The following is a 12310-nucleotide window of genomic DNA, read 5'->3' as shown; positions in this document are numbered from 1 at the left end:
CATATGTGCTATACTGTTAAACTCTCAGTTATCTTGAGGTTTAGTAGCATCTCCTGCATAATTTCTGAGTCGACAAAACCTTTTCAATATTATTACACTGAAATATGCAAAATTCTTAATTCTAATTCTTACTACATTTGCAAAGGCTAAGTAATCAAACTACTCAAACTTCTGGAAAAGTAAAAGCTCGAGGTGCATTCTGACCTCTGTTACAGCACTCAACATCTGTATTCTCTTCGCTGCTGGTGCTGGAAGAAGCTCTCTGCAGATGAGGAGGAGGCATTTTTCCCTTTAAAAAACCTACTAACTCTGCTGTGGTTGTATTTGTGCCTGGAAATCAAAATGCCAGTTTGCACTGTAACATATTTACATTAATTCCCTGCCCGTGAATTAAATAAGTGCAAAAACCGACAGCTCCAGATTTTTCTTGTTAGTCACAGGGGACTGACATCAAGTACTTCTCATTAAAAGATTCCTTACCACTTTATGCCACAGAGCTTTAGTAGAATACACTGGAGGAACCATGCTGACACTGTCATGTACAGTGCAAAGTTGTGTAAATTCCTATTGCTGTGTATTGAAAGCTTCTCCAAGACAAAGTACTACTGTGTCCTCCAAGTGGATGGGGAGCAGGTAACAAATAGTGTTCATGAAAGAAATCACGTTAGCAAGGCTGCACTGGAAGGATTCTTGTTGACAAATTTCTCAAGTAGCAACAGTTGAAATTTTACAACTAGAGTGAATGAAATAAAAGAATGTTTACTTCCAGGTATTTGATGGTTTGCTAACACAGCAATGGCAGATCTGAAGCTATTTGTTAAGCTGGTACTGAAATGCCCCCACTGTTCAGGTAGCATTTCCCTGTTCCTTTGTTTGCATATCTATTGAGACTCAGATAGGATTAAGCTGTTTTGCACTACTGGGACAGATGTGTATAAATGTAAACTGTTCAAGACCATACTTGTCGTGTTTACAGCTTTGTATACTTCTTATACTGGAGAATGATAAACATGAAATGTGCAAGATTTTCCAGGTAGCTCAGTAAATCCCCATGACAGCAAGTAATGTTATTTCATTCACTCTAGTTCATTCTTTTATGCTTAAAAATTGAAGCTGTAGTATTCAGGAAAAAATCACACTCAATTAAAGATTCAAACAAGATTCTTAAACACTGTCCAGTAATGTGTAGACAAAAATAGTTCGTTAAGAGGGAAGCAACCTTTTGTGACATTTTGTAGAAGCTTCACATCACCTAGAGGTACGTAGCCATTCTATGACAAGTAGGCAATTTCTCAACTGCTGTGTGTACCCTTTAATACGAAGGGTTTACATACATACATGTTTAAAGAATATGCCATTGCTTTTTCTGTCACGGGAAGGAAAACCAGGTGTGCAAACCAGAAAAGAACTAAGATTTTGGCAAACCGGAGAAAGAGCTGGAGAGCTCAGCAGCCCACAGTCAGCATGCAGCCAAAAACCCAAAGGTAGCTTCTCAGGGAGATGGGCTGTTACACAGAGCAGCTGTAGCTTTCACCATTACGATTCAATTACATCTTGGTCTGTAGATGAATCACACCATTCATTTTATCTGAGAATTTGACAAATTGTCACTTTTGTTACTGGAATAAATGTGAATTGTAGTACTGATTGCTTCTCTATCTTGTGAAGAAGGCATGTCTCCAAAGTGTACAGCTCTATGGCAGACGAGTCTGTGGTCATGACACGAACCAAGTAACGATGTTCTTATTAGGAGTTAAAACTAGTCAGGCTGAAAGCACACCTGCATGTTCCATAGGAAAAAAACCTCTCCTTTGAAGCAAACTCACGAGGAGCATCTTCTGTGCAGGGGCCAGAAGTTAGTTCATCAGAACACAACAGACAACAGGACCAGGGTACACAAGCAGACTTTACAGCAGATGTGACAGTGACATGCTCCCACAGAAACACTACTCTTGCCATACTAGCCAATATTAGTAGCATTAAAAATACGTGAGGAGAAGTTTAACGAATTACTGCAGATAAAGCTACTGTGTGCACACAGGAGCAGTGTCTCTGCACGCTCCTGGTTCAGGCCTGGTTTGATGCTCTGAGACAGCCAGGTAGCAGCACACAGCTGTTCCTCCCATTTCAGCTGCTAGGAGAACGTCATAAGACCTCCTGTGTAAATACAGTGAGTAAACTGTAGCATTAAGGAAGAAAAAAAGGAAGAGATAATACAGCTTTCCTCTTTCAACTTTTAGTCTCTGAGATTGTATCAGTTCCTCATAGGCTTTTTTTCTCCCTTCACCTCCATTTTAACTATTTTCCAAGACTCAGAGGAAAGTCAGCACCAAGCTGGCATACTGAGTCAAACTGCCCTAATTCCCCCTCCTGTTCAGAGATGTTGCCAAGGAAAACTTGCAGCTACTTATACTTCAAACATTCCTGTCCCACAGAGGTGATTTAGATTAGAGGTAACTTGCAGAAAAGACGTACTGTATTCCTGCACCTTGCCCTCTTTGTTGTAGTTATTTTTGGTGAGCAGAGCCATTGCAAAACCATGCATCCTGTATTAGCACATTGACAACTCTGCTTTTTGCCTTCAGGGATATGTAGTGACTTCTAAAGAAGATATATTAAAGTATTAATATATGATTATCAATATATTTAAGCATATTAAATAACTTTTTAAAAGGTTTTACATGTTAGAGATGAGCACAAAATTCTGTTTGGTGCTTTGCAGTTCTTTCTACCCACAGTAGTGCTTGATCATTTCATTCTGTTTTTTTGTAGCTGTTATGTGACAACAATTGCTGCTCTAGCAGCTGAGAGAATTAGCTATTTGGCAAAGCTTCATTAAGTTTATTTTTGAGGGAAAGTGGCTGTAAATTGGTGCCACGAATGAAGGGCTCTTTCTCTTCTGAAAGGGATAAAGCCTACAGCTCACTCTCTCCAACCTGCATTTCATCCTCCACAAAAGTTTTAGCACGTCCCTACTAATGAAGGAGAAAAAGGTCATGATTAATAGCTTAAATTATATCAAGGTGAAGTAAACATGGTAAAGTATCATGGGTAGAGTTACCTCTTTACTTTAGAAAAAGAAAACCATGAAAAACCTCTCAGCAAGTTTATTGGACTCTGTCCAATTCTTACATTAACATTTTAAAGCAAAAACTGAACATGTGGAAGATGTTTAGGTTACCCTCCTAAGTTAAATGGGGTGGCTTTACAGTTAGCTAAACAAATTCATGAGCAGCACTAGACATTTCTTTTAACATCCTGGGGTAACTTGAACACGGGACAACTGATCAAGGAGAAGAAAATCTGAAATCTCCAGATCTCCTATTGGCCTCAGCAGCCATCCTGCTTTTCTGTGTAATTCTTAAGGTTATATAGGCTGTGCAGCTGCGTAGCATAAGTTAGCCCTTCATAACCATCCACAGCACAGGAAAGCTGTTAAGAGAACGTAAAGAAAGCTTAAATGACCAAGCAGAATTTACATGCATCAGTAAAATGCAAAAGAATCAGGGAGGGTAATTCAGGGAACCTCCTTTTATCATAAATGGCAGATGCTTGGGAAGTAGCAAGTGAATTCTGCTTGGAAGCAGTTGTGCAGTCAGAGCTCCTTTTACTGTCTGTTAAAACCATATCACCTCTTTTGAGAGCAAGGCTAGGTTTGCACATGAAGCAAAGGTTGCTAGGTTTCCTTTAAAACAAAGAATAACAACATGTTCTCTGCACAGTTACTGTAATTCCTGTGAACAGCAGTAATTTTCAGAGAATTTGAAAACTAAATCTGCTAATAAGCTTAGGAATTAATATTAATTAAACACAAGTTCTTTCAGAAATTGTGCAAAACCCACAAGACTTACAATTTTTCCCTTTTGATTCCAACAGTCTATTATTCAAACTACCCACATCAGACTGTGCTTTTGCTTTTGCTTTGTTATAATACTGTGCCTTAAGTCAGAATTCTTATTTCTGCTAAAACCAGCGCTCTTGACAGATGCCAAAGAAGCGAACAGCCTCCTCCCAAATTACAGTGTGCAGAACAGCCATCTATTCCATATTCTTCCACATCTCCCAGTCTCAGTAGGAACAAAACCACTCCAAAACCTCTTCTCATTTAATAACCATCTTGAAAACCTCTCTCTTGTTGACCTCTGTGACCCAACTATGCATGTACATATCTTGCACAGTTTAGATGTGCGTTAGTTACAGCAATTACAATTTAAGGCTAGGGAAGAGGAAAGATTTGTCTGGAGAAGTTTGATTAGATGGGTACATCTGGAAAATCCTGGACAGACTCTCCAATCCAGGTGCTCAACAGGTGAGGTGAATTTTCTGCTTTTATTACATTAGAGCCCCAAACTTGCACAGCATCCCTGAAAGCAATATCACTGAGGATATTGCTGCATACTGCCAGTACTGTCTCAAGATGAATGTTAAGACCTTGAAACCTTCTAGTAATTTACAAACTGGTGCTCTCATAATACATTTAAACTTGATTTGACTGCAATGTCATAATCCAATTTCTGCAAGGGATGGGTATTTTTAAACTCCCTTTAAATTCATCAGAAATACTGAGAATTAAAATTATGTAGTGTCAAACCAACAGCTGCAGAAAACCGAGTCTGCTGCAACACACTATATATAGTTTCATGCAACCTCGTTTAGAATCCCCAGCCCAGGACAGCATCTGTGTCACTCACACGTCTTTCCTCTATCTGTAGCAGAGCAGCCGTTGGAGAAGTGAGAGCTGTAAGACCTACAGAGCTCAAGGGTTCTTTTCTTAGGCTTGTTAAATTAACGTGAAGTGCAGCACTAGAACTCAGAGTCACAGTGGAGTCTCCCACGAGTCCTGCCTGTCAAGGTATGGAAATGGATTGGCTGATTTATGTATTTGCTGACTTCTCCTCCGAGCCTTCAGCAGCAAGTATGAATAGTGGTTCAGCACTTCAGACACAAAATTGTCACTTGGGTGCAAGTTATGTTTCCACCTTATTATACACTATTTTTTTTCTCTGACTGTGTTCCTTCTATGTCCCACTGAAAACCTCTTATACTGGACACAGAAACACTGCCAGAGTTTGAGGAGATCAAAGTGTTGGATATAAATTAGTCTGCCACTAATGCAGAAAACAGGCTTTACACAATAGTTGCTCACAACCGTGTCATCCTGCTGCCTTCATCTGGCCTGGAGAACATCAGCCTATCCAGATGGAAAAAAACAGCCTGTGATCTCTGTCAGGAATGTGCTAGCAACAGCACCTTTTGTGGCAGGTGTCTTTTGGAAGAGAACAGACCAAGACTGGTGGGATTCCTTTGCACAGGTCTTCAGATATCTCTTAGGTAGCATGAAGTCATTAGCCTGTAATTTGCTTCCTTGTCTGTTTGGTTTGTTGCTGTTGTGACACCCCAGTTGTTAAAACCAGATTCAGATCACCTGAACTTCCTGGGCCATAGCTTCTCCTTCTGTTTAGCAGATAGCTACCTGTCTTTATTGTGCACTTAGGGACATATGAATGAAAGCAGTACATAAGAGCCAATCATTATTGTAGCTACTAATAATAACCCTTGAGCTGGATAAGTCTCTCGGGTAAAATAATTCTGTGTGACTAAGCAAATCTTTCAAATCCTTCCAAATCTCAACCTGAACTTTACAATCCAGATGATAAAGGCAGAGAAGAAAAGATGGGGGCAATGGATAATTTCCTATTCACTGGAAACAGAACCTGTTCCAAAAGGAAAAAATGTACAAGACACAGACCCCTGACAGCAGGTATCTGCTACGTGACACAACTCTGCCAGAACAGTGTTGCCTTTCCATTCAAAATAATTCCATTTGCATTAAAAGTTTGATTCTGAGACCTTTTATTTGTCTCAACAGTTAGATCTGTAGCAAGGAGAAAAACAGTACTCACTAAATGATAATCAACCATTCCCTCCTCTGAACATTCCTCTGAATTTAGTTGTTGGGTCTTCTCTGGGGTTCTGAAAGATTTCAATGAAGGTTTCACCCTCCCAGTAAGTGGAAACAAGGTGATTTTATCTGTACTTTCAGAATGTTCAAGTCTCCCCTCATTTCCTTTTCACACTTCTTTAAGCAGCATAGAAAGCAACTGGTCCTTGACTCAGAGATGGCAGCTATGCAAGAACAAGCTTCTAAAGTATACTACAGAAACAGTACTCAAGTAACCCATTTCCTACTCCAGAAATAGGAGCACTGTGCTTTCCACCAGGATTATAAGCGTAAAGAATTTGCACGGGTCAGAGACAATTAACACCATGCCACTACTGAGTGCGAGGCACTTGGGATGATGGTGTATTTTTGCAAGGCTGTGTTGCTATCCTCGAAACCATACCAAGATAAACTCTAATGTAGATTAGATTACAGCACATGCGTAGAAGGTAATGCACGAGCTTTGGCCAGTAAAAGAAGTATCTAAAAGCAGTGACAAAAGCTGTCTGTTTAGAACAGCAAAGTACTGGCTAGAAGGACCCCGTGCTTCTCCACCCTCACTGTATGATGGTGGTTTGCTTGCTGGTGTCCCACTGTAAGACCTGAAAAATTCTGAAGTGAAGGAATTGATTCTCAGTGACGTCAAAAACAAGCCAGGCTTTTTGCTTACTGTAGCTTTTGTCTCAGGACTCCACATGCATGCAGTCAGATTAAGCTCTACATCAAGAACAACCTTCAAACCAATTTTGTTTCAAAGCTAAAATAGATCATTCTTACTTTCTTTTCTTTTTTGGTCAAAGAAGGAACTGACTGCTCATACAGCGCACAATTCAGAAAAAGCCACTTCATATCAGGACACACTCAGCTCCCAATTAGAAGTATTTTATGTATAAGATGCAGTAACTCAGAATGACACAGACCCAAGGTAAAACAGTCTCTTAGTTGGGACGGAATTTTGTGATATTTAAGAGATAGTAGTCATCATTGAATCTTCATATTAATTGGTCCCTATTCCCTGCTTAACTGTAACATTATTTAACAACTTGAATCCCTAATTAAGTTCATCATCCCAGTGGAATTTTTAAAAGAGGCTTAATTCTCTGCAAAAGAAACGGAGACATTGCTGTGTGCCTAGCAGGGCAACAAATCATTGACTCAGCAACAGGCAGCTGAAGGCAGATTGTTTTTAATCTCTTAATCCGTAATGTGTGCATATGCTGAAGGATAGTCTTTCTTACCCTGGTGTACGGCACAACACACGTGTTTTTTGCACACAACACTTCATGATGAAAGAATAAACTTCATCTGGTTATAAAAAGAGTACAGTACAGATCATTTAAATCTAACTTTTTGGAAAACCTGTACTCAGATACAAACAGGCTTTTGTTTATGCCACGTACTATTACCAAAGAATACAAGAGCTAATACTTGCTTTTTTATATGACTCACAGTAACACGTAACGCATGGCCTAGCATCTGACAGTAATGCCCGCTGTGCTGTACTTGTGTTATGACATTTAGAACAAGTGCATTTTGTTGATGAGGTTTTTGCAAAAAGAAACTGAAATTCCACAAAAATTACTTCAAATTTTGGTACTTAAAATTATACTCTGGTCTTACCTCCCCCATTATTCCATGCACGTCCAACACTTCAACATTTTATCTAGGCCACAAAACTTACAAATCAGTTATATCAGGTAATCTAGACCTGAAAATTGCTTTCTTCAAACAGAAACGACTGACAGAAAATAGCATAACTCGTCACATGTGTGGAGTCAATATTTATGGCTTCAAAAAAAAAAAGCTCTTACCTTGAGAAACAAGGCTCCCTTGGAAGCCAAGGAGTCCGTTCCTCTTCCATTGGGATAACAGTGATAGGCAGCATCCATAACAGGATAGCGGCTGGCAAAAAGCAGACCACTGTTCACAAACTTAAAGCTACAGCAGGCATGGCAACCGTAGACCCCAACATCATAGACAATGTATTCAAAATAGTGATGAAGCTGCTCTTTCAATTTCTCTGCAGCTCTTTTGTCAAACACTTCCTGCAAACACAGAAAGTCCAAGTTGGCAGGGAAGAAAGCAGAGATCTCATGATCAAAGGTCTCATCCATATGTTTCTTTTTCCGTACTGAAGTCTTCTTCATGATTGAAGCTTTATAGAGGAGCTTGTTGTTAACAGTGCTTTGGTCCACTGTCCCATCTCCAACACGAACCTTAACTAGTGACTCTCTTGAGGCAGAGTAGCTGTCTAAACTGCCAGAATCTCCATCCTTCTGTTTGTGGTTAGGCGTTTTTGAGATCTCCGTGTCGCCTTCCAGCAAGTGTTCTGCTGTGCCGCTGGCATTAGCCTGGCCATTGACAATGTCTGTTTCTATGTCTGACATGTGGCCGTTGTCCTCTCCATTTATGCGGACAATACAAGTATTTTCCTCTCCTTCATTTGGCTCTCCAGATCCAGCTTTATCATCCCTACCATCCTCACTGTTGTTGGAGCCAGAATTGTCTCCTTTGTACTCCATTGATGTTGTCCTTTTCATGCCGGCGTTAACAGTGCGGTTAGTGCTGTCTCCACCCTGGGGGGACACCAGGCTGCTGAAACTCGCTGCACTTATGGATGTGTTGGTAGGAGAATCTATATATATCTTGATCTGTGGTCTGCTTGCCCCATTTCGGATCCTCCGGCCAATCTCTTTAGCCCTGGCCTGTGTGTTGAACACATTATTAAATCTCGCCAGAGAATCTGGCAGCAGGCAAACATTGGCACTGCCAAAGCAAAAGCTTTTCCCATTCCCTGCAGCCTTCCACTCACTGAGCAGCGCGGCTCCGTTGGCATGGCTCTTGTCTTTTAGTCTGGAGTAGATATATGGCCTTCTGGCTGACTGGAGAGGGGACCATAACAAGAAGCCTATCAGAGCAAAAGGAAGAGAGGCCACCAGCAGCGCCAGGTAGATGGGAGTGGTGATAATGATGCAGAGTGCATGGAAATAGCATGGATCGTCTGCTCTTTGACGTTTTTCATAGGTAGTTGGAACGAAAGAGGCCACAAGCCTATCTGCAAACCAGTAACATGGGAAAATTAGGCCCCAGGAAAAGGAATGCAGAACTGACAGAAAGCTGTTGGGAAATGGGGAAGTATATAAAACCATTGCAACTTAGTTATGACAACAATTCAGGGCCTACTACATGGTGTCTCTGTGTCAAGCATCCATAGCAACACTGGGAGAGGTTTGGGGAACAAAAGGTCCAGTCAGAAGTTTGTTTTTTCCAGTAAGAGTCAATAACAAAACTGTAAGAGCACCATTTCACTGTGTTGGAGTAGAAAGAAAAGAAGGCCACGGTTTCTGTTTGGCTTTTTGGCATCTGTATTTGTCAAAGCATGTCATTGTTCACTGCACGCTGCCATAACGAAATGCTCCAGAGACAAAAAGAAAATCTGTAAGAACAAGAGACACAATACATATGTAACAGTTACTAAAAGTTTAAAGCAAATTTTCTCATACTGGTATCCCTCACAGTCTAAATTATTTCCCTTTTTTAATTTAGAATTTCCAGGTCAGTTACAGACCATGCATGTAGAGCAACTCCAACCACGAGAGACTGGTATTTCTGTAAATTATGAGAGATGCTCTTAAAGTAATGCTTCCTGTTTTATTATATTGGCCCAGGATGCCAGAGGCAGATATTGGTACTTCAGTACAAGTTGAACCCTCCCACCAGTACTCTTTTACACTTTGCTGCCATGAGACACATGGCACAGAGGGGCAGTACAATAAAATGGTGTCTGATGTAAAAACGCACATGAAGTAACAGTGAGTAACACTGAATTCCTCAGTGCAGAAAAAGTGACACCACTGACATTTCATTGATGCTCGCTAAACATTCCTGGGAGTGAACGGTGGATGTGAGCACAGCAAGGCAGTGGGTGGTGCATTTCAGCAGGGGCAACAGCAACAGTGGCCACCTCTGATGGCGCACACTTTTAGGCTCTTGTTCATTGCTGGCAAAAATGAACAGCTACTGGCAGTAACTATTTTGTAAAGTCGTGTCTTGTGGTTGAGACTCTGCTCTATCACGCAGTGTTACTGTGCTCGTTGTATCTGTTGTGGTTTCCATGGAAATAAATAGGAGGCATTACTTTTGGAGTGACCTATGTATTTCAGTACATAGGAAAAATGTAACCTATGTATTTCAGTACACTGATCACGCACAGGACTCATGCTGTCATAGAGGACATAGATTTCTACTCCAAATCTAAGCCTTAAATTGAAATATATACTTTGGAGTGTATTTCATCCACTCACGTTAATATTCATTTATTGATATCAGCTGCCTTCAAATCCTTACCAGCAGTGTGGAGCAGCTGTCTCTGGGCGGCTCGTGTTTCATCACTGAAGTTAAGCTTACATAAATTGCCAGAGTTCTTGGGGAAAAAATGCATTCAAGAGCAAAAGCTACAACTGCTATGAAATGGTTTGCTTTGCTACACTTCACAACAAAATGGTTTGACTGAATTGTAACACTTCATACAATTGAGTATGGTTTCAAATGTTTAACATTCAGTGTAGTAAAAGCAGTCAAACTACTTTGCTTTAATACCTAGGTATTGTACTCTCACTGTATGTTTAGAACTACAGCTCAGCATTACAGTTACTCCACAAAAAATGGAACGGGATTGCCTATAGACTTCTTACATATTCTGCGTATCCGCTATTTGGTGCATGCTTAAGCAAAACTTAAACTATCATAGTTCATGGCATTGTTTTTAAATTCCAGTTTCCAGCTTTGAATAAAACAACACTGACTGCGTATATAAAACTAAAACAAAACCAAACAAAAACAAAAAAGCAAGCAGTTCCACTTATTTCCTCTGAAGATAGAGAGTGTCTTTCAGGCACTATCATACCAGGTGCAATATTTGCAATATTCACAAATGCCATCACTAACCAAAGACACTGAAATGTTGGGGCCTTGTAAAGGAAGCTCAGCAGTATAACAGTACATATAAGCTGTCTATGGAAGTCACTGAAATAACCTTAATGATTGTAGCAGGGGTTTTGATAACGTGAAATTTAAATGTTTCTTTACTAATCATGTAACCATGTGAATCAAACTTCATGAAGCTTGACAGTGCCATCACCAGTTAGCAGTGTCACTCTCCTCAAACAGAGCTGTGACAGTATCCAATAAGGGCAGCAAGAAAAGGAAAGAATGGAAACATGAAATCAAAGCAGCTCGATCACTTATCAGACACTTTGCAGAAGCACAAAAGAAAGTGAGGAAGTTAAGAAAGGCACTTTTATAATGAACTGTTCTCTTCGACAGCAGTGACCAGTGAAGGCAGAATTCCCATTTATCAAGAACAAAACTTAGCGTGCACTGAATGAAAACCATGCACCGAATAAAAAAGTAGGAGAATGAATACTGAACCATGCTTTAAAACTCTTCTTCAGTTTTGACATCTTGAAATCTGGGGCTTTCAGAGAGCCAGATTCAGGAAAATGGTTTGATGCGTACTTTAAATACTCTGCAGGGCACATGGAGACAGATGGACATTTCTATTTCTAGCCAGTGGCAAATAAATCAGTGATAGAACAAAGAGGATACAGTGTGACAAAGCAGTGCTGCCTCAGTATCTGAATAAAAACGCAATTCCTCTGCTTTCTGTCACCTTTTAGACTTCCGCTCCTTCAAACCAAGCCCTTGCAATGATTTGTGTTCCTGGCAGCACGTTTTTCTTGTGCTACATATGCGGTACCAGACTGCCTACCAGTGTGCTGTACGGGACAGCAGGTATAGATAACGCATTCAGATACGCAGCTCAGCTAACTCTCTTTTTACCACACACATTTGTGTTCAATGATGATAAGGAAATCCTTCCTCCAGCCCTGCTGAAAAGGAATTTAGACTGATCACCGTCTGAGCACATCAGATTTGCAGCCATTCATTTTTGGTAGGCACAATGGATAAGAAAGGATTTTAATAAAGAAATAGCTGAAGATGAGTTGATTTTGCAGAAATTTCTTCTGTGAAAGGCAGCCCTGGGAAAAGCAGTAAGTGTTAATCTGAACAATACAGTTAGGTGGTGGCAGGGGCTCGTAACACAGACTGAAGGCAGGAATCAGCTCACAGCCGATAGCACATCCTGCTAACAACAGGCAGGTGGGCTTGTTTACTAGGACACATGGCCCTGTGTGTTTTGCCCTGATGTATTATCCAGATGGAAATTGCAAAAGTTGGATTAAAGAAGATTTTTCTTCTTAATGATTAGCTTAGCATAATTTTCACAATCTTATACTCGTTTTGAGTTGAAATAAAAAAGTGACTAATCAAATGCCAAGTAACAAATGCTTGGCATTTACTACTTAG

General features: G+C 40.3%; 1 protein-coding gene across 5 annotated transcripts in view; it reads right to left on the bottom strand.

The window, feature by feature from the left end:
* Positions 1–12310, bottom strand: part of SMPD3 (sphingomyelin phosphodiesterase 3) — a 112200-nt gene that overhangs the window by 28570 nt on the left and 71320 nt on the right. For all 5 annotated transcript variants that reach the window (XM_048958430.1, XM_048958431.1, XM_048958435.1 and 2 more), the window contains exon 2: positions 7753–9377. In XM_048958430.1, coding sequence (XP_048814387.1) covers positions 7753–9090 — 1338 coding nt within the window. In that variant the 5' untranslated portion in view covers positions 9091–9377. The remainder of the gene's footprint in view (positions 1–7752; positions 9378–12310) is intronic.

The sequence above is a fragment of the Lagopus muta genome, chromosome 12 (genome assembly GCF_023343835.1).
Source record: "Lagopus muta isolate bLagMut1 chromosome 12, bLagMut1 primary, whole genome shotgun sequence".
Lineage (NCBI taxonomy): Eukaryota > Metazoa > Chordata > Aves > Galliformes > Phasianidae > Lagopus > Lagopus muta.
This window is presented reverse-complemented; position numbering and strand designations above follow the sequence as displayed.